This window comes from Dendrobates tinctorius, unplaced genomic scaffold, assembly GCF_039654945.1.
Source record: "Dendrobates tinctorius isolate UK_male_01 unplaced genomic scaffold, ASM3965494v1 ptg000103l, whole genome shotgun sequence".
Lineage (NCBI taxonomy): Eukaryota > Metazoa > Chordata > Amphibia > Anura > Dendrobatidae > Dendrobates > Dendrobates tinctorius.
In genome coordinates, this window is record NW_027361771.1 from 21,872,562 (window position 1) to 21,890,862 (window position 18,301).

The window sequence follows — 18,301 nt, forward strand, 5'->3', positions numbered from 1 at the left end:
CCCTTTAAAGAGCTGAGGGCAAGACCCGCATCCAGCCCCGCTTGAAGGAACACCAGGACAGAAGGGAGCGAAAAAACACATGGGCGGAATGTCATTGATCTCGCACCAAGTGAAATAGTTCTTCCAAGAACGGCAATAAATCTTGGAAGACGATGGCTTCCTGGCTCAGATCATGGTATGAATAACTCGATCGGAAAAGCCTGATCGTTGCAAAACCTCGGCCTCAACAGCCACGCCGTTAAATTGAGCGGCCGAGAATTGGGGTGGCAAATCGGACCTTGAGACAGCAGATCTGCTCAGTCTGGAAGCTTCCAGAGGGCGTCCGCGAGAAGGTTGGCGATGTCCGCGAACCAATCCCTACTGGGCCAATTCGGGACGAAGAGGAGGACTGAAATTCCTTCCGCCTTGATTTTCTTCAGCCGCCTGGGAAGAAGAGGCAGGGGAGGAAACCGGTAGGGGAGCTCGAACTGTGACCAAGGAATGGCCAGAGCATTGGCGCCCACCGCGAGAGGATCTCGAGCCCTGGATACAAACTGTGGAACTTTTCTGTTGAGGCGAGAAGCTAGCAGATCTACGTCCGGGGTTCCCCACGACAGCAAGTTGAAGAAATACTTCCGGATGTAGGGACCACTCTCCCGCCGCGAGATCCTCGCGGCTGAGAAATCGGCGGCCCAATTGTCCACGCCGGGAATGTGTACCGCGGATATTGCCGGGACTGAAGCCTCCGCCCAATGAAGAATCTTGGACATTTCTGCCAGGGCTGAGACACTCCGCGTCCCTCCCTGGCGTGTGACATATGCCACCACCATGGCATTGTCTGTCTGAATCCGGATAGGCAGTCCCCTGAGAAGTCTCTCCCAGTGAACGAGAGACAGATAAATCGCTTGTATCTCGAGGACGTTGAATGGCAGGGCTGACTCCTGAGTTGACCAACGACCCTGAACAGTGTGATTGCGGAACACTGCCCCCCCAGCCGAGGAGGGTGGCATCCGTTGTCACAATCTGCCAGTGAAAGGGGAGGAATGACCGTCCTAGGGAGATGAGAGGAGACGTCAGCCACCAATTGAGGGACTGCTTGACATGGTTTGAAAGGCGAAATGGGCGATCCAGGGAAAGGACAGATCTGTTCCACCGGGATAGGATGGCGAGTTGGAGAGGTCTGGAGTGAAATTGGGCAAAGGGGACCGCCTCTGTTGCCGCCACCATCTTTCCCAGGACTTTGATGGTCGTCCGGAGAGATGGAAGTCTCATGAGCGGCCGCGATCGTACATCCCGTTGCAGGGAGCCAATTTTCTCTTGAGGGAGAAAAACCCTCGATCGACGAGTGTCGAACAATAGACCCAGAAACACAAGACGTTGTGTCGGGACAAGACAAGACTTCTTTTCGTTGATGAGCCACCCGAAATTGGTCAGGTAAGACTTTGGCGAGCTTGACGAAAGGATGGAGCTTTGATCAGAATGTCGTCGAGGTACGGAAAAAGAACGAGACCTCTGATTCTCCACCAGGCCATCAACGCCGCCATGATCTCTGTAAATGCTCTGGGTGCGGTGGCAAGACCGAACGGCAGTGCACAAAATTGATAATGTTCCTGGCGAATCGCAGGAATTTCTGATGCCCGGAGAATATGGGAACATGTAGATAGGCATCTTGAATGTCTATTGAACACATGAACTCCTGCGTCTCCATGGAAGCGATTAACCGAAGAAACTCCATTCGGAAATGACGCAGTCGGGCTCTCCTGTTGAGTAATTTGAGGTCGAAGATGGGGCGAACTGTCCCGCCTTTGTTCGGCACCACGAACAGGTTTGAAGAAAACCCTGTGAAACGTTCTGATTCGGGAACGGGCACAATCACCCCGGAACTGAGGAGAGAGGCGATGGATGCAAGAACCCCGGAACTAAGGCTGGATCTTTTGGAGGACGGGACTCGAAGAAGCGATCCCGTGGACGAGAAATGAACTCTATCTTGTACCCTGAAGATACAAGCTCCCTGACCCAAGCGTCCTCTACTGAGGCCAGCCAGGTATCCCTGAAGAAACGGAGTCGACCTCCCAATTGGGAGGGACCCTCGGGAGTTCGTTGACAGTCATGCTGACGTGGACCGTCCAGATCTGGACCTGGAGGGTCTGCCCTGGGAGGAGTGAGATCGCCAGGAGGGAGTGGGTCTGAAGGACACCGTCTTTCTATCCTGGCGTACCTGTGGTCTTTGTTGGTTAGAGAAGTTATCTGCCGTATTGAAGCGGCGGTAAGCCCAAAAGGGCCGAAACTGACGCCTTGGCGGGGGTCTGCGAGGTTTGGACTGAGGGAGGAGAGAACTCGTGCCTCCAGTGGCGTCCTTAATAATCTGGTCCAGCTGGGACCCAAAGAGACGCGCTCCATGAATAGGCAGATTGGTAAGAGACTTTTTAGAAGACAAGTCCGCCTGCCAAGCCTTGAGCAAAATTGTACGTCGGATTGCCACAACGTTGCTTGACGCCTGAACAGCGCGAGACGCGGCATCCAAGGAAGCAGAAAGCAGATAATCCCCTGCATGGGAAATCTGGTTGGCCAGATCGGTCAATTGCTCTGGTTGGGCCTTATCTAGGATGCCCTTACGGAGATCCTCTGCCCAAGTGGCTATGGCCTTTGCCACCCAAGATGAGGCAAAGACTGGACATAGCGCCGCTGCAGCCGCCGCGAATGCTGACTTTGCCAAGGATTCTATAATTCTATCATTAGAATCCTTTAGTGACGCTACACCTGAAAGCGGGAGAACCGTGTTATTAGAAAGTCTGGACACGGGTGCGTCCACCGACAGGGAAGCAGACCAGTTGTCAGAGAGCTCTTTAGCCAACGGATACAGCACGCCGAGATGCTTCCCTCTTTGAAATCGCCTGGACGGATTTTCTCTTTCCCTGGCAAGGATCTTGCCAAACTCAGAGTGGAAGGCGAATACCCTGGATGGTGTTTGTGCCCGTCTGAACGAAACCTCCTGATCTGAGGATTTCGCAGGGGAGTCAGATATTTCGAAGGTGTGGTTAATCGCAGCAATGAGGTTCTGTACCGTAACCTTCATGTCCGCGTCCTGGTCAGAATCCAGCTCTAAAATCCCTACAGAGGACATATCCGAGAACGCTTCACCTGACTCGGGTGAGGAGGCACGGGAGGGCGACTGCTGGGAAGGACTAGGTGCCGATGAGAGACCAGGAGAGGATTCCAGCCGTGGATCCTGCCTGGGCCTTTCGCGGCATCTGCTAGCTGGCTCAGATGGAACGTCTTGCGACCTGCTGGACCCTGCAGAAGTGTCCAGGGGCAACTTATCAAGAACGGCCAACTAGGGACTGAGACACCCTGGTGAGGTCTGCCACAGATTGTGAAAGGGATGAGGCCCAGCCAGGAATGGGGGGTTCGATTTCACGTGGCGCAGTAGATGGCTCCTGGACGGCATCCTGCTGAACGGGATTGCTGCAGTCCCGGCAGAGGGGAATTTGCGATTGCAAGAGGAGCATGCGAAAAAAAATCTGCGGAAGTGCTGGAGGGTTGGGGGACAGCAAGGCAGGGTAGGGTGTCAGTCTGCAGTTGCAGAACTACTCACGGTCCGGTGTCCCCGAAAGATGGCATCTGCTGTAGTCTCCGGCTGTCAGGCTGCAAAGATGGCGGCAGCCTGATGTGAGGAATCAAAAAGCGCGGTCTCTGTGTAAGAAGAAAGGCGGAGCTAGCCGCCTGCACCAGAGGGAAGAACCGCCTCCTCCCCCTTCCCAGCCACAAGACTAGAGAGGCGGTGGGAGGGCTTAGGAACGGGCGGGAGCGCAGCCGGCCTATGATAATGAACGGGGGGCGTGGCCGCGACGGGTGCAAAGGCCCAAACTGAAGCCGGGGACTAAATTTGAAACGGCGGCCGCCTGTCAGCACAGGGCGGCGCGGAAGAATTGCGACGCAGCCGCGTCCGCCCCTAAAGGAGACGCCGCCATAGCCCTGCTCCCAGACGCAGCCCTCACAAGAATACCGGCGGTGGGGTGAAGAAGGCCCCCACCGCCGCCGGGGCCAAAAAGGGATGCGACGACCGTCGGACGGCGCGAGCAGTGCGAGAATCTGCGGCGCTACTTTGGCGCCGCTCCCGGGTCATCTTGTGGCTTTATGTTCCGGTGCTCCAATAAAGGTACCTTCTGTATCCCACGCTGTCTGCTCATCTTCTACATATTCGCGCCTCGTCCAACCGACAGGCTCTGGTGGGCGAGTGGGTGGGAGGCGGGGGGCAAGGACCATCTGTTTTCGCTGGCACGACACCTGTGCTCAGCCTGTGGTCCGCCCGGAGAACTAAGAGGATACGGGGTGGCAGTACACGCCGTACTCATAGCCTCTTTGTGGGAGTACAGTTGTGACTCTTCACACTGTATCCCTCCTGGAACCTGAAAAGGAACGACGCACATCGAGGTAGATATGGGTCTAATGAAAGACCCGTGTCCACCTCCTACTGACACTAAGCTAAACTGAGGAACTTCCTGCCGGTCGGTGGGGTGTACACTGCGGAGGAGGAGCTAACCTTTTTTTGTGCATAGTGTCAGCCTCCTAGTGGCAGCAGCTTACACCCATGGTCTCTGTGTCCCCCAATAAGGCGAACGAGAAAGAAAAGTTATGCCTCTTGGTAATAAACTTTTATGTTCCACACTCTCAGACTTTTTCACAATCTTCGCTTGATGTCAGTAGCCACACAGTGGCTATAAACCAATCCACATCATGTCCTTCTTATAATGAAATGTTGGGCAATCACAGGATAGAAAAAGGCTGACATACACTAGGTATTCCCAAGTTTACACGTTATACCTTGTCTGTAAGTTAGGGAATAACTTCACTGGAGGATCCAACCACTGGGCCTGCATAAATCTCATAAACCGGAGCTCTTAAGTGGTTGATCATGTGCACTGCAGCTCCATTTATTCTCATGGGAGTGCTGAAGATGAGCCAAAGTACTGCGTTCGGCTGTCTCCGGCTATCACATTAAGAATGAATGGAGTGGCAGTGAACATGATTGACCCCAGCTCCATTCACATGGGGTTCTTCTTCTTGTGATCAGTGGGGTTCCAGCGGTTATACCACCATTAATTGGGACGTTATCCCCTATCCTGTAGCTAGGGAATAACTTCAAACTTGGGAATACTCCCTTTAGTAGAATGTGCACCTGAGTGAGCAGATCAAGTAGGGTTTTTAGCCACAAAATTTAAAAACTATGAATGCTTCCATTCAAAGACAAAGAAGAGATCTTGAAAGCATTGATGAATTAGAAGGCAAAGTATAACTATAATGACCGCCCTTTACCTATAAAGACTAATCTGTTGGGTTAACCTCTTATTACTAGTAGACTGAAATGACGTCCCTATATTTAGCATGTAGGACTAACGCATGAGTGATGAATGTATTAAAGGATGCCTTAGCACAAACCCTAACACAACATGTCGTGAACAAAGCCTGATCTATCATTGACATTTAATTGTAAGTAGCTTTCCAGACAGATGGCCTTATTCTTCTACTGCACTGTACAGATGGTGACCTTTTGTTTTGTAGCCCATCCAGAGATGCCCTTGAAAATACTGATTGCTTTTTCTCAGCTTTGACTCAAATCCCCGGTATACCCTGCTGAATAAACTGCTAAATATCATCTGTATCATGCTTAATAGTATTATCCATCTAAAATATTGAAAAAACTTACTTCAATAATCTTCATTTTATGGAGATTACTGTTCTCTAGAACTGTATCCAGACACGTTTTCAGATGAGGTGATGTGAGCAACCCATTCAGGAGAGAATCATCTTGGAGCTGATTGTTCTTCTGGGTCAGAGTTTCTTCCAGTTCAGAATGCAAGTTGCCATTTAACTCGAGATTACAGATCTCTGTGAGGACATGCAGAAGACCATGGTCTGGAGAACTACTTAGTTTTTTATTCCGGTGGGCTCTTTTGATTCTGGGAATGTTGATTTGTAGTCCATGCTGGGCCACCTTTGACTCTAGTTCACAAATCTTATCTGCAAGGGAACCAGATGACGCTCTAGATTTACAGCCAACTAGACTCGTTGGGGTCAGGGGTGTTAATACACCTGATGATGTTCTGAATGAGTTGGACCCATCAAGCATATGTAGGCTAGGGCCCCTTCATTCAGCATATTGTTGGGGCCCAAAGCTCTCTGACCTCATATTATTGGAATCCCAGTTACCATCATGTCAGAAAGTGATGATTTAGGGTGAACGATTTACTAGATCTGTTGGACATTGTGACATATAAAATATAGTTTACAAACTTTTCAATGAGTATATAAAAACCATAGACTTTAATAATAAGATAATAGTATAAACAAGTACCTGTACATTGCTCTAGAAGAGAATATAGGTCATTGTTATCTCGTAGACAATTTTCCTCAATGTACGGGGTAAAGACATAGTTCTCCAGAGTAGGCGGCGTCTGCTGCTGTTGGCGACGTGGAGCAGTGGTGGCATGGAGACCAGATATCTGCACCCCTCCAGATGTAATTTTTTCTAGGCATTTGTGGACACTAACATGAAGTGCTGAAATAATAGGAATATCATGTGTTAAGCAAATCATACGCAAAGGAGAAATGTAATGCAGTAAATAGTAATCCACAGTACAAGATGCCTCAGATGCTTAAATCTATGACTTTTATATCAATTTATATTTCCCTACTGTATGTTATTCTAGTTAATATATATTTATGGGTCAACTCATCTTTTTATTAAAGTGTATCTGTCATTTCACGTAACGTCTCAGAATAAGCATTTCTGTATCTGAACAAGAAGAATAGCATAATGTCTGGCTTTTATATGACTGCATGTTTCACCAATTTTGTCCTCTGTAGACTACACCTTCAACTTTCAGTATATCTGACATAGTGAGTGGAGACTAGCTGATATGATGTTTCAGATGGAATCCCATACATTTTTTTTTGTCTGATCACACAAACCGAAGCAGCAGCAGCATGGAGGACATCATTCAGCATCACTGAGCGGTGTAGCTGTGAATCCAAATTTGAAGTAAATTAAATTTGCTGAACCCTGTAGCATGGAGGACGTTATTCAGCATAATTGAGCAGTGTAACTGTGAATCCAGCTTTGAAGTAAACTAAATTTGCTAGAATTTTCAGCATGATCTGTCTGAGTCTGACTGATTTTTCCCTGTGCTGAAAGCTCCTCACCCTTCCTACCTTCGCATCTCACAGAGTTTAACATGCTCTCTGACCTGACACTTCAGTGAGCTAGCATTCTGTATTGCTTTGATCAAGATGTATTTAATTTGGGGTTTTTTTTAGAGTGGATGACCAATTAAGAAGACATGGCGTGTTTTACAACAAAACATAATATGCCGTAAATCACTGAAGTGTTAGAGACATACACCCCATCAGAAGAATGGACATGTTGCTTGTATGGTTCTGTATTTAAAGAGGTATTTTCGTCAGAAATATTAATCATCTCTTCACTGGACAGGTGATGTTTTGTTGTTGGGGGTCCTTTCTCTTAACCTCCATTTCCTAAAATGCTGTAGCTAGGACAAGTTGAAACTGAAAGGTAGGTGAACATACATCTTGGCGCATTGTTCCACATCCATGGCTCTTACAGACAAAACAGAGCGGTAAATCTCACCCAAGCGTAGTGAGAAATGCTCCTGGTTGGAATATCCTTTTTAGGCCGCGGACACACGTGCGAGAAATTCGCACGAGGCTCGCGTCTCAATACCTGGCTCTGCCACCGGCACTCGGGAGTGGAACGCTCAGCTGCATAGAAATACTGTACATGCAGCTGCACACTCCGGTCCTGAGTGCCGGCGGCAGAGCCAGGTATTGAGACACGAGACTTGTTCGAGTTTCTCGCACGTGTGACCCCGGCCTAAAAGTTTTGTTCTATTAGGAACACCCCTCCATAAAATGAAACTGATTGCCATGGGTCAATAAAATTGCTGATCAGTGGAGAGTCTAGTTGCAGCCACTCATTCCCCAACGGAAAAATCGTGATTCTGATAACTGACATTATATCTATGGCCATAAAAAAAATATGTATTATACCTTTTTTGTCATCTGAACACAAGGATACACGTTCCTCATGTGTTGCGGGGTCAATGGAAACAGACTGGATCCTTGTGGGTAAGCGGAGGCTGCGACCACTTATCCCTAAAACCAGCATCTGCAGCATTGTATCCAGGAAGGTCACCCAATTATCATTCCACAGCAACTTCCCCTGATCACCTATAAATGAGATGAAAAAAACAGAAAACATAAGAACAATGTTATTCCACTGGAGCAGAAGACGCTATGGTCATGTAACTGCTTTCACCTGTGTGGAATGCTAAAACCAGCCCTGCCGATAACTCACCCTTGCTACTGGATTCAATAATCCCTCGGAAGGTGGGTCCATAGTCGTACCCTCGCAGCCGTAACTCTTTATACACATCGTTGTCTGACAACACGAAATCCTCCGTCTCTTTGTTTCCAATCACAGTATCTCTTAGCTGTTTCTGGAAGTCACTTACATTATTTTCTTCCATGATCGAAATTTTCCCTGAAAATAAAATTTATAAATTGTTTCATGGCTATCACTACTTGTTCACTAGTATATAGTTGTTGTTTTTTTCACAAAAATGTACTAATATATGGTATTTATAACATGAAGGCATATCGAGTACTGATGAGCGAATGTGCTGGGATAAGGTGTTATATGAGCATGCTCAGATACTAACCAAGTGTCTCCGGCGTTCTGGAATACTACGTTCGAGTCCCCGCGGCTGCATGTCTCGACTTGCCTGTTTGCTAGACAATCCCTGCATGTGTTGTGGCTGTTGAACAGCCCTGAGATATGCAGTCGTGGAGTCTCGAACATATTATTCGAGCACAATGAAGACACTCAGTTAGCACCCAAGCATCACCTTATCCCAGCATGTCCGAGCCTCACTAATATCGAGCAACTGCAAAAACAACAATTCCTATCCAATTAACTAATCTATTCCTATTACATGAAATATCTAGGACTCGTTGACATTTCTTGCTCCAAATTCTTTAAAATTGGGTTGATGAATTTTGCTCAAAATCAAACACTCTTTTTTTCTGTCTTTTATCTTTTTCTGCGCCTTTTTAGAGCAAAAAGTCGCATAATTCTTCTAAAATGTTGCACGTTAAACTGCGCAGAAACGAATTTAGATTAAGGTACCGTAGTACAAATTGAAAAGTTGAAAAAGATCTGGATGAAGAAAACTGTGTCCACAATGTCAAACAAAACCAAGTAAAGTTGTGTTAAAAAAAAAATGAAAAAATGAGTAAGGCGCAAACATTACAGTCACTAATAAAACACATTTCTACTCCAGAAAAAAAGGCGAAAAGAATGCGCCTTATGTCTTTATGGGCATATACTCAACCTAGGCTCTGCTAATGGATTCACAATTCTGGAATTGAAATATATACATTATGGAAGTCACTTTTTTTTTAAGTCACTTTTCTGCTTTTGTCTTGTGGTAGTCGTTTTTAGCTCCAAATTCATCAAAATGGTGAGCGCAAAATATTTTGAATTTTACGCAAAATAAAAAAAACCTTCTTTATTTTTGTCTTTCACCTATTTTGCGACTCAAACCCCCCACAATTTGGCAAATTTGGGGGCTAAAATATCTGGCGGATATAAAATCACTCCAGGAACAAACTGGAGTACATTTGCGACACCTATTGAGACTTTTCCAAAAGTCACAAATGATCAATCGTGTGAATTTATTTGGAAACGCTAAAATCCGTCCATAATGGCAAATAAAAAAAAATCGTAAAAAAACAGGCGAAGACAGAAAAGTAGTGGCTTCAAAGAAGATGCAACAAAAAATGACACAAAATACTAAACACTCCGACAAAAAAACAGGATTACAGTAAATGCAATAATGGATGGACCTGAAGTCTTTTCATCCAGGCACAAAAAAAATAATAATAATAAAATAACTATGAAATAAGTTCTCAGTATATGGGTGACCTGTTACCAACCACTTAAAAAAAATGATAACGAGGTCGTGCACTACCTCACACCAATAGCACCAACTGGAGACTAACTGTCGTCAGTCACACAATCTATTGATCAGACATCTTCTGTCCATTCAGTGTTTCTCCAACTTAGGCTAGATTTACACATCCGTGTGTCGTGGTCTGAGCACGGATCGCAACGCATGGAGTGGTCCCTGGTCTCCTGACCCGAACTCTCTAGCCTCAAGCTGCTGAGCTGGGGTCAGGAGACTTGAGCCTTGCAGTCCATGCTCGGACCATGACACACGGATGTGTGAATATAGCCTGAGTGGTCATTCAGGAGAACATCTATAACAAGTCTGTATGCTGTCCATATGCAAAACTGGTAGCGTACGGACAGCACACTGATCGATGCAATTCAATGTGGTAGTGCATAGGAACGTTTTTATTAAATAATATGGCTGTATAAAGTGGACATACAGATGACATACAAATGAAAATCGTTTGCTTTTTTCTGTATGAAAAACAAATGATTTTCGGCAGAATCAGGTCTAAAATGAACACTCTACACTCCTTTCTACACCCAGCAATGAACCCAGCGCCTAAACTGACTGAGGACTATAGGCAAAGCCAGGCCAAGAAGCAAGAATGACCAAAGTCGCTCTTAGCAAATATTACTTTACCAGGCATAGCCAGCCTTCCTAGATCCCTCACCCCGTTTTTCCTGGATGAGACCTATACTTTCTTGAACCCAGTATGCATATGGGCCACTTGTACAGTCACCATCTCACAAGATATAATATGAAGTTGCCCTTTAAACAAATGTAAATTCACATTTTTATTTCCATTTTGTCACAGTTTTTTTTTATGTCACCAGTAAACCTACCACTAGCTGCCAGACTGCCGTTCTCGGAGACTTCAAACCGTTTCGATGCCGGCATCAGACGAACCTCCAGTTGGACAACTCCTTTAGACACAAAGAAAGAAAATGTGCTCAAATATACAAGAAGTTCCATTATTTACATGTTACAGATCAATAATCTGAGCATCCGAGTAGCTGATTCCAGCATAGGTGTAATTAGGGGGCTATGGTGGGACATAAGGCCTAAATACGGAGAAAGGGGAGGACAATAAGCCACTCTGCGTTGGCCAAGATATTCACATATAGGACTAGGACATTAAACTGATTCTTTGTTCTGGGTCAGGAAAAGCCAAACTATGACTTTGTGCATCAAGATTAAATTTGGAGCACGTACTAAGGACATTATAGGCTCAACAGCGGCCAAGTGTTCCTTATCCACTGATCAATCTGTTAGGCCGGGGTCACACTTGTGAGTGCAATGCGAGAAACTCACACGAGTCTCTTGCCTCAATACCCGGCACTGCCGCCGGCGGTTCAGACCGGAGCGTTCAGCTGCATAGAAAGACATGCCGCCGCACAGTCCGATCCCGAGTGCCGGCGGCAGTGCCGGGTATTGGTGAAAGACTCGTGTGAGTTTCTCGCATTGCACTCATAAGTGTGACCCCGGCCTTAGAGGTTTTGTCCACTCAAATAGATATTTCTATTAAGACCAATCTGTATATGGATCCCTCTACATCTAACACTGTACCACAGGAGATAAGACCCCCAGCTAAGATAATGGATGTCACCTCACTTTCCTAGAAACAGATAAGAAACTACCACGAAGAACGTGCGATCATTTTACAACAGAGAACAGTTCTGTAAAATTACAGATCATTTCCAATCGATATCGGAACAATGCAATAGCAATTTTTGGAGCTCCCATAGAAATACATGGAGAGAACTGTAGATCCGTGACCACTTCTCCATAAGTGACAGCGTCTGGTCTAAGCTAAATCTGGATCCATATGGGACAACCTGCTATGGACGGTGACACGGCATGCCATATAGTAGTCACCTGTTTTGGGGAGAATTGTTGCTCTGTGAATCGTAATATCTTCGAATAGAACAGGTGTCTGCTCCATGACTACACCCGAGGATCTGGCAAGAGTCCTCCATGATAACACTAAATAGCCGGTCGCTGGGTACAGGACCCGACCATCGATACAATGTCCGTTCATAAAAATATCTGGAGAATCTGGGCTCATATCTAAAACAGAGGAAATAAAAACACAATAGTGAGAGCAGAAATACAAGGGACCAGCTTCTGTGATCGTCACCGTCTAAATGCCTTGTAAAATCAGTATACAGTGGTATTTATATATACAACTGAGTAGTTTACCTATGTTATAGACGGTAGACGATGTAGACCCCCCTGAACCAGCAGGGAAGTCGTCGGGCTTGGGAACGTCCCACGTCTGGCTGTGATCCCACTGAATGAGAGGGGAGATCAGGGGAGTTCCAGCAGGCACAGGGTACTCAACTGGTGGGTATATGTTATTACAGTGGACATTGATTCTGCAGAGAAGAAGCAGAAATAATCAGATATATCAAAGAGAAAACATGGTAAAACACATAGTATAGGGTGTACCATAGAGGATCATTGTGCTTTTCATCTAAATCGACAGAAAACACTGTGTGTGGGCGTCGAGTATACTCCCGCAACGGGACAGGGGGCATTTTGGTGTGATCACCAGTACGAGACCAGTACAGGAACACCAAAATTATATTATCAAATAAAGCAAACATTTCCTACCCATTCAAATAGACTTTCCCAATGTTTGTAAGGAAAAATTCCAGATTGTTACTATGTCCTTTTTTCATGAGCGGGAGGATTGTGTTGGTTGACTTTAGACTCCTCTTTAGGATTGCCTGGGGTGGAAATTAATATAACTAATATAATGAAGATTAAAAAATACATAAAGTCAATCAGCAGTAAATCATTTTAGAAAATGCAATAAAAAAACAATAAAGCTAGAACAGAATTTAATTTTTGCAGTGCCACATAGTTGCCAGTAGATGTCAGTGCAAAACAGCCATTCAGGTCTGTAGTGCATTGTATAGGTGCAATGTGGCACCTGAGCCACCAGGGGTCGCAGCTGCTTCACTTAAAAAAAACTTCAATGTGTACTAAAATATACATAGTGGATTAAAAAAAACTTTTAGTATACTAAAAAGACTTCACTTGTCTGACTTTTACATACACTTTCTTACTATTTTCAATATCTCTGATGTTTTAACATTAGTTATAGCCTGGCTTTCAATGCCTAATAATAAAAATATAATATAAATGGACACACATGATTTGTACTGAGAAATGGGAAAAAGTAACAAACTGGCACCAGCTCACAAACAACTCATCTTCACAGTAGGCAATGGATATACCAACCTGAAGAAGGGCATGGGGCGCGATCTCCAGCACTATTGCGTTTTCTGGGATGCTCTGCAAGCCTTCCTGGAATAAGACCGGACTGACCAAATTATTAACGTGATATTCTGCTGATGAGAACTGAGCAAGGTCACTTTGCCACTGAGCCTCTGGTATGGACGTGCTGATCCAGCGATGAGATCGCCGCTTGGGAACCGTAATCACCTGAAGGGCGATATCAGTACAAATCTGAGCTCCTTCACCAATATAATGAGGATTATGCAGGATTGCAGAAACTGTTCTCTGTCATACTCAGATGAGGAAGGTTCCATTTCTAAACCCAAATGTGCATAGACCTATTAGATTATGCAAGGCCATGCTACCGATGACCCGCTCTACCTTTGTAAAGCTGGGTGTAAAATAGACAGGGAACCCACGTGTGTATACATAAGACATACTGCTTTCTGACACTTCTGGTCACTATATGACTTGTATATAGCGTTTTCACCTCTTCCATGTTACTGAGCTGCCATGATGTCTTTCCTACACTGTACACACAGAGGAGATCCTGCTCCCCTATGCCATGGAGCCCGCACTCAGACGCAGCATGAGGGTCAGTGCTGGGCAATGCAGCTATGAAATAGGCAATGGCGTGAGATAAAACATTTACGGGCCGCTCTATGCCTCTATCTCACTCTGCAGCTGCTTCAGCCTCTTTCCCCTTCGTTCTCCATAGACCTTTGTTGGCAGCATGTAACCTGATCCCTCAGTATACTGATAATCCTTCTCATTAGGACAATTTTTATCAGTAAATTCAGAATAATGAATCAGTCTAGGATGCTGGGGTGAGAAGTGACCCACATGGGGAGAAGACATCTTTCTTTGATAAGATACGTTACAAAATTTCTTAAATTCACGTGTGCTATTGATATCGCCACCATTGGAGCTGACTAGAAGGCAGATGGACGCTCACTAGCCAGACATGTCAGAATGGGTTCGATGATTGAACATCTCATATCCCAATGACAGAGGTCCTTGGTACCAGGATTGGTGAATACACAGGATCTAAGCAGATGACTTACTTTCTTGAGGGCATGAAGTAGGGATGGAGCAATGGATGCCATGTAATAAGAGTGAAAGGCTACTCCTGCACTCTGCACTTCTTTGGCGAACACCCCATCTTTCTTGAGTTTTGCAACAAAGTCTCGCACAGAATCCTAAAAGAAGAGAGAGTTCATTTCCACAAATACTAAAGCAAAGTTCAAGGCGCCGCTCAAGCTGTAGCGAAACCTATACCAAGAGAGAATGGAGACAGATGTATTATTACCTGTGGACCAGATATGGTGACTGTATCCTCAGAGTTATGGCAAGCCGGCACCACTCCCTGGGGACACTGAATTTTACATTCCTCCCACGTCAGCCCTGACGGGAGAAAATAATCCAATGTTATCATTAATAATCACCAGATTATTCAAAGAGAGTCCAAGAGTCAGTGTCCTAAACTGTGTAGTGTGATGTTCTTCTCTTAGTCCTCCTGAAAATGGATTAATACATTGGACATCCCCTTGTTAATATTACATGTGATAGGGAATGTCGGAACATCAAGCTGTCCATTTCTAGGATGAATAACTGCGGGCCCACAATGCAGAATTCTTAGAGAAGATGCTCCAGAATGATATCATGGAGTCCAAGTACTTTCTAATACAGTCCGATCAGCTGAGCTGACAGGTCTATGTCCCTGCCCCACATGGAGTAGCTGACCGGTAGATGGAGATCAGGTGCCATCAGGCTTTTGTTGGCCATTGTTATAAAGATGATGAACTCTCGCTAACTCTAGAATTGAAGAAGGGTCCTAGCATTGATCAAATGGGCAACTGGAAGTTGGGATCAGTCAAAAGCCCCCTCTTAGACCCTCAGTCTGTAGGTCTTCACAGACCATATACTCCAGAGTAAGCCCAGGTTCAATAGCTTGGATTGGACCAATCGCAACCACAAATGGCAGGTCTGACTTGGCCCATGTATAGATAAGTGACAATGTGTGCCAGCCTCACATGCGTGATTAGATTTTTTTTCCGCATAGATCTGCGGTCAGTCACACACATGGATAGGACACACACCGAAAAAAAAAAGGAATCTGAACAAGGCCGACAGGGTACGGCACTTGCAATCTTTAGGCCTAAAAGAACGGTCAGTATCACATTTTTTCACTGCTGACTGTTATCGTTTGGTCTAAATATATATATTTACCTTCAAATGCCGTTTTTATATAGAATATTAAAAAAAACAAACAAGTAAAGTAGTTTTCTAAATACATTGCATTACTTATTTTGTACTCTGGGGTTTGATGAGCGAATGAAAAATTGTTGCCTTTTCAAAACATTTTCTATCTGTATTGTCATCCGCGTGTCCGTATATTGTATCGATTAATAAGAGATGTAATACAGATGCTCCCAAGATGATGGGTAGCCTACCTACTGCAGCCATTCCACCTGGGGGGAGTCTGGCCTCTTTGATGCTCCGTCCCCTCCAGTAGGCAGCAAGTATGGCTTCTGACTGGCTAAGTGAGTTATCAGCATACCCACAAGCCAACTCTCCCACTGAGTGGCCAACGATGCCATCAGGTTCCAGCTTCATTGCTTTCAGCATGTCGATCTGAGCAATCTGAGAAGGAGAAATCATTTATTAATGACAACAGATGCATCATACTGGCCCAAGTATAACATGCAAATACAAGGGCAGACCTATCATTGGGCCCATTTCTACCTCCAAAGCAGGGGCGATTTTGCATTTTTAGGAGCTCTTGGGCTACAAAGGGCCGGTATATTGCTATCGCACAGGAGGCCTTTGCTAGCTGTGTTCGTCAGTGCGATTATATATATATTATTTTTTTAAGAATGCTAAGTGCATACTGTATGTGGTACAGTATATTATATCCCAGTGTACATGCCATTGTCATCATATTCGAGAAGGGCGTACCATATACAGAACCTACCTGAATGGCAGCGAGCCCAACGAAGGCATGAATGGTGTCCTCGAATGTGCTGTCATCAGCGTACAGCAGGAGTTCGGAGACTTTTAATCCCGTTCCTTTTAATGCTTCATCAGATCGTAAAATGGACTCCCGGAATATATCTAAGGTCATGAGACTATGGCCCATTCCTTTCCACTGTGTTCCCATTCCTGTAGGTCACATAAAACATGGATCATGTCAAAAACGGGTCAAGCACTCTTGGTGTCCAATGCAGGTACATAAGAATGTCCCCCCCAACAGTCAATCCTAAAGCTCAAAGTTATAGCTGTATGATGGGTCACCATTAAAGGGAATCAGTTAGCATGTTTTACTATGTTTAGTGTAGGGTGAGAGAGCCTGATTCCAGGGATGTATCACTTACTGTACTGCTTTGTTCAGTTGTAATGGAATCTCTGTTATCCCTGTGGCAGATGTAGCAGTGATCATACTGCTGAGTTGTCTTTAATTCCATACACACCCATGATTGGCAGCTACTGTGTACACTCTGCATTGTCAGCAAGCGGCCAATCAGTGGTGGGGGCGCGGCTACACAGATTAGCTGGACTGTCCTGCACGTGACAACAAGTCCTGCAGTGATAATCTCCTGCTGATAAAACACTGATTTTACTGAACCTACAGCAAACAGCTGAGCAAGTGACATATGCCAGGAATCAGGCTCTCTATCCTTACAGTATGTTGCTCTCAGACTAATTAGCAAAAACCTGCTGAAAACATCCCTTTAATTTATTGCAATCTGTCACCTTCTGATTCCACGTCAATTTCTCTCATTTCTGTTCACCCACATCCCTTTAACATATATATAATGTCACAAAATGTGGGGACAGCTGTATCTATCTCTGAAAGAGTCTTCATGTTCTGAAGCTCATCAGATAGACATTTAAAGGTAGGTTGCGGTTTCCTAAATAATGAAGGCCCCCTAAGGATCCTTAGGCTGAGGCATATTCCAACTAGGCCTAGAATTAGCTGTCAATGATACTGACCTACATCATGATGAGATTTTAGTCAGCACTGGGATAAACCAAAACTCGTACCAAGAATTGACCCAAAAATTGGCTTTATGGCAGAGAACCAAGTTGGAGAGCAATTCTCACCTGAACAAATGTACCACAGAGGTCTGCCCGATGCCTGTGTCTGCTGGATTTCCTTTATGTCACTTTCTGTCCCCACAAGTGTGTACCCCCGGTATGGCATGGCTGAAGAGGGAATTCCAGAGATATTGTTCAGCAGATTCACAAAACTGGCATCGGAGGCAAGTTTTCGACTGTTCTCTATAAGATCCTCAACGGCCTCTTGTGTCCTTCCGCATATTTGAACCAGGCGGGGAAGAGGTAGGGAGTCCGCGCTAGAGGCTGCTTTTTGGTTTGGTCTCAAGATCACATGGACATTGGAGCCACCAAATCCAAAAGAGTTGATGCCAACAATACCACCTTTGACTTGGATGGGTTCAGTCACTACTTGGATTCTTCCATCTTGCAAAGCAGGAATATCTTGGTTAGGATTATTGTAATGGAGATTTGGGGCCCAAAAGCCATGTTCAAGGGACAAAATCACCTAGAGTGGTGTAAAATTGAAACAGTAAGTTATAATGTGTGCATTTTTATCCTACAAAAGACCGTCCTGCTGGTGGGATTGATAAATTAGATTCTGTGATGACCTATAAAGGATAACGAAAAAGGGATGGCGGTGGGGCAAGCCAGTCCTAAAAAATGTAATGGTTAAATCCGTGCACACAGATATTAACCTGGCTGTCATAGTAATGGCAGGAACTAAACTGCACGGAAACTACAAAGCTGAGTGAGGTCATTGATTATTAGAGGAGACTGGTTGATTTTTGTAGAAAAGATTTCAAACTGGTTTAGTGAGGTGAAAAGATATAGAACTGATTATTGTACTTTCACGAATCCACACGTGGACAGCCCACTGGATCTCGGCGATCTGTCTGTGTAATAATATATTATTGTGTATTTGGGTAAGTGACCAACAGGTATCTCTGATGGCTTCTAGTGTCCACTTACTACTCAACGAGTCTCTC

General features: G+C 45.2%; 1 protein-coding gene across 1 annotated transcript in view; it reads right to left on the minus strand.

Annotated features, from left to right (window-relative positions):
* FASN (fatty acid synthase) overlaps window positions 1-18,301 on the minus strand; it is an 88,217-nt gene that overhangs the window by 53,990 nt on the left and 15,926 nt on the right. Inside the window, exons 9-22 of the mRNA XM_073588141.1 lie at window positions 17,361-17,820; window positions 16,231-16,418; window positions 15,710-15,899; window positions 14,566-14,660; window positions 14,321-14,455; window positions 13,260-13,463; window positions 12,627-12,742; window positions 12,213-12,388; window positions 11,889-12,080; window positions 10,856-10,936; window positions 8,354-8,539; window positions 8,047-8,226; window positions 6,335-6,538; window positions 5,687-6,000 (exon numbers count right to left, since the gene is read on the minus strand). Of these exons, the coding sequence (XP_073444242.1) occupies window positions 5,687-6,000; window positions 6,335-6,538; window positions 8,047-8,226; window positions 8,354-8,539; window positions 10,856-10,936; window positions 11,889-12,080; window positions 12,213-12,388; window positions 12,627-12,742; window positions 13,260-13,463; window positions 14,321-14,455; window positions 14,566-14,660; window positions 15,710-15,899; window positions 16,231-16,418; window positions 17,361-17,820 (2,721 nt within the window). The remainder of the gene's footprint in view (window positions 1-5,686; window positions 6,001-6,334; window positions 6,539-8,046; window positions 8,227-8,353; window positions 8,540-10,855; window positions 10,937-11,888; window positions 12,081-12,212; window positions 12,389-12,626; window positions 12,743-13,259; window positions 13,464-14,320; window positions 14,456-14,565; window positions 14,661-15,709; window positions 15,900-16,230; window positions 16,419-17,360; window positions 17,821-18,301) is intronic.